Source organism: Lupinus angustifolius, chromosome LG02 (assembly GCF_001865875.1).
Source record: "Lupinus angustifolius cultivar Tanjil chromosome LG02, LupAngTanjil_v1.0, whole genome shotgun sequence".
NCBI lineage: Eukaryota > Viridiplantae > Streptophyta > Magnoliopsida > Fabales > Fabaceae > Lupinus > Lupinus angustifolius.
The window spans coordinates 9,573,334-9,577,611 of record NC_032010.1 but is presented as its reverse complement, the minus strand read 5'-3'; the positions used below and the strand labels follow the sequence as shown (position 1 = coordinate 9,577,611).

Sequence of the window (4,278 nt, the reverse complement as noted above, 5' to 3'; positions counted from 1 at the left end):
ATTAGGTATGCAATTCTCAATAGTTTCTATAGTTTCTCTAAGGACATATAAGCCATTCCTAACTTCAGCATGTCCAATCTTCTTCAAGGAAGTCATATCCTGAATGGAACATTTTGAGTCATCAAAGGTTAGGGTGCAATGCATAGACTTAGTTAAAAGAGATAAGATTGAATTTAAAGTCTGGAATGTAAAGAACATTGTGCAAGATTAGTTAGTCTGTTAAGCCAATAGTTCCACTGATTTTTTCCAGTGTAGTGCAACCATTTGGTAAGGTTATAGTGATTGGTCTTATAACATGAAAGGCCTTAAATTTCTTCAGATTGGGGCACACATGGTCAGTGGCCTCAATGTCAAGAATCCATAATGTTTTGTTACATGTCATTTCCTGATTCTGATTTGTTGGATCTGTGTTGACTGCACTTGTTGGCCTTGGATCCATGCTAAGTTGGTTGATGTTGTGCTCAGATGTCCCTTCTCCAATGCTTTGAAATAGTGATGCCAATTGAGCATACTGCTTGGGACCAAAGTTGAAGTTTGTGGCAATATTTCCTGCTTCATCAGGGGCTACACGTTCTTTTCCTTTGCTAGTTGTCACATTATTGACAGATCCACTTAATTGTTTAAGCCTACCAGGTTGCATATTTGGTGGGAAGCCATGCTTGAAATAGCATGTCTCCACAGTATGCCTTTCCCTGCCACAGAAGGAGCAGATCTTGATGCTACTTGATTTGGTGTTTCCATAGCCTTTGTTAATGCCTCTGCCCCTGCTCAAATTGTTACTTCCTCTTCCAAAACTGGGTTTAGCTCTCCATTGTTGGCCTTGTTCTTGTTCTTGTGTTCCTTGTGATCTATTATTAGCAGCATTGAACAAGACCTTGGGATTGATCACATTCATTCCTACTAATTGTCGCTCTTGTTGGATGAGCAATGAGAAAGCCTTGTTGATCTTGGGAAGAGGCTCCATTAACAGGATTTGGGCCCTTGATGTACTATATTCATCATTCAACCCTTTGAGGAAGCAGATCACATATTCTATGTCCCGATGCTCCCTCATTTTGTCGATCATTCCACATCCACATCTGACTACACATAGGCATGGTGGCATTGGCCTTAGGGATTCAAGATCCTCCCATAATGTCTTCAATTCTGTGAAGAAGCTTGAGATTCCTTTGTCTCCCTGTTTCATAGAGTGAAGTTCTTGTAGCAAATCTGAAATTCGGAAGTAGTCACCTTTTGAGAATCTTTCACTCAGATCTTGCCATAGCTCCTATGCATTGTCTATGTATGCGATGCTTTGAGAAATATCGGGAGATAGGCATTTTATGATCCATGATATCACCATATTGTTGCAGCGTTCCCAGATATCAAAGTTTGGATCTGTTGGAGGCCTTGGTGGGAGTGAGCCATCTATGAATCTATACTTGTTCTTGGACCGTAGTGCTCTTCTCATTGCCCTACTCCAAGATTGATAGTTGTTTCCGTCCAGCGAGGGTGTAACTAGGATTGATCCTGGGTTTCCTCCAAGATACATGTAGTAAGGGCTATGTGTATCATATGAATTCATGACAATTGGAAGATCACCTTCTTGGTTTTGATCCTCCGCCGTTGTTGTAGATTGGGAGCTGCTTGATGAGAGAATAGGGAAGAAGAAGGAGTTGAACCAGAAATCTTGGTTTGTTGTGATTTGCAGCGGAGTTATGCTCCTGATACCATATTGCATTTTGTAAAGAAAACACTACTTTCTTCATTGATTAAAACTTGCATACAATAAGCTATTTAAAGAAAGAAAACAAAACTGATTTCCCAACAGAAAGTAACCAACTTCCTGAAAAGGAAAGAACCCAATAAAAAACACTTATTGGGCCAACTAACTAACTAAAGCCCAATTAGTTTCCTGGACATGGCTAATATACTTGGCTTTTCTTTCTTGGTCATCTTCTTCCTTGGTTTGTCCCTCTTGGTTGATTCATTGCCTTCATTATCTACCAATTTAACTTCTTCAATCAAACATATATCCTTAGGTGTCTCCAATATCTCCTACCAGTTTCAGGTGCTGATTTGGTTTTGGGAGCAACTTGGCATGCAACATTAGGCCCACACATTTCTAATTACGATGCTCTTACCTTAAAGTTTTATCTTAATGATCAATTTGTGACATTGCATGGAGAACAACCTCGATTACCATCTACGGCTCAATTCCATCACCTACGTAGGATGAATAACACCCATGCTATTTCAGAGTTATTCGCACTACAGTTTCAGCCTATTGACATGTCAGAGGAGCAACGGCTAGACCTTCCTGATAATATGGACCATGACTTAGCTAAAGTCTTTCATTGTTATAGGGTCATATTCTCACACCATATTGGCTTACCACCACAGAGATTCTAGGATCATAGCATTCCTTTGCTTCCAAACAGCAACCCTGACAAAGTATGCCCCTATAAATACCCACATAGCCTGAAAGAACAACACACTCTTCTCTCACTCATCACCGACAAGACTATAATACACTAAACAAAAGAAGTCATTTTTTCAGGAAGGGACGTTGACTAGTACTTAAAAGGGGTGCCAATAGATTATGTTTTGAGGATAATTTCCATATGGGGTTTCCTTATTCAATTGAGTATCTAGTATAAATATTAAATTAAAGAGAATGTTCCAAAAGGTGTACTGGTTTTGGAATTTAGTTTAGCGACAAGGTGGATGCTCTAATTGTTTTGTGAAACTGAGGCTTGGAAGCCTGAGTTATATGCGTGTGTATAAACATGAACACAAAAGAAGAGGATGAATGTAATGAAGCCAACAGGAATTAAAGAGAGGGACAAATTAGTCAATACAACTGGACATATGGCACATGACATTGGCACTCAGAAATTGAGGAGAAGCAATAGGAAAAAATAACCAATTCCCAACTGAATGATTACGTATGTGGCTGAACGGAATATTAGGCACGTTGTGTGCATATGAGAGATTGTGGAATTTGTGGCATTATTATCCTCTCTCTAACCTCTGCTCTATTTCTTCTAGAAGTTCTTCTAATTTTCTTCTTTTCCGCCATATGTTATCTTCCTTTCATTGTATGAAATTAGTTAAACCAAACAATCATTATTTGACATTATTTACAGTGTTGTCTTTCTGGTTTTTGTTAAGAAACTATTCTTGCTGCATTATTGTTCCTTACAATGAACTTCATAAGTCATAAGGATAATTCCTTGTAGATGTCAATGCTGCATCATTTATCTGAGGAGGCTTTTAAAGTTGACAGGAAGGTATTCAGTTTTGTTTCTTATTCTTTGAATTGCTATTCATGTACTCTTCGTTGTCATTATATGCCCTTATACTTTATGTCTGAGACAAGAACACCTCGTAATTGGTAAGTACCTCTAACTTTATATCCCTTTGTTTTAAAAATGAAATTGCTATTGCAATCCTATGATAACGTAGTAATGATGGAGAACACTATGAATTTAGTTTTGCCACCTTTATAATCTAGATATCATGAAGTCTTTAATTTTAGATTATAAATTATAAACACTTAAATGGAGGCAAACTCGTTCAATTAAAAAAATTAGTGAAGCAAAGACGTGAGATACATATATATATTTTATTAACCATGACCATCTAGTAATAATGGAATGCGCTGGATTTAATTTGGCCACCTTTTACAATCTAAATATCATAAAATCAGCAAGCATAAAGTGTAAATATTGAATGGAGGCAGATTTATCCATTTAAAGGAAAACTATAGATGGCCTATTTTATTTTATCGGAATTTTCGTCTCTACCTTCTTATATAATGCAAGGGAAAGCTCTACAACCAACACCATCTCTATACTATTAAATTATATTATTTATCAACAAACAATTTTTGTGGAATTTTTATAGTACGGTCATAGTTCGAGTCGTCTCTAACTCATTGCTTAATGCAAGAGGAAAGTCTACGACGAGCATTATCTCTATGTTATCAATTCTGAATTAAATTAAATTATTTACCGAAAGCAATGAAATTTATATAATATGGTAATGATTCGAGTTGTTTCTAACTTCTTGCTTAATGTGAGGATAAATATACAACCAGTATCATCTATATGCTATTAATTCCATTAAACTGAAATCATTATATTTTTAACATTAACTTAAGTCAATCGAACAAATCAACCAATTAATTTTCAATCCAGAACTATATATTCTTCATTTTCCTATTGCACCTAGGGATACGTAGGTGCAAGATGACATCTTATCAGACACAAAATTAAAAAATAAAATATTTTGCTT

General features: G+C 36.5%; 1 protein-coding gene across 1 annotated transcript; it reads right to left on the bottom strand.

The window, feature by feature from the left end:
* LOC109326712 lies at positions 212 to 1,720 on the bottom strand. Its single transcript, XM_019559472.1, has 2 exons — positions 1,340 to 1,720; positions 212 to 1,177 (listed from the first exon to the last, which is right to left on the bottom strand). Exons 1-2 carry the CDS (start codon positions 1,718 to 1,720, stop codon positions 212 to 214), a joined length of 1,347 nt encoding a protein of 448 aa, XP_019415017.1.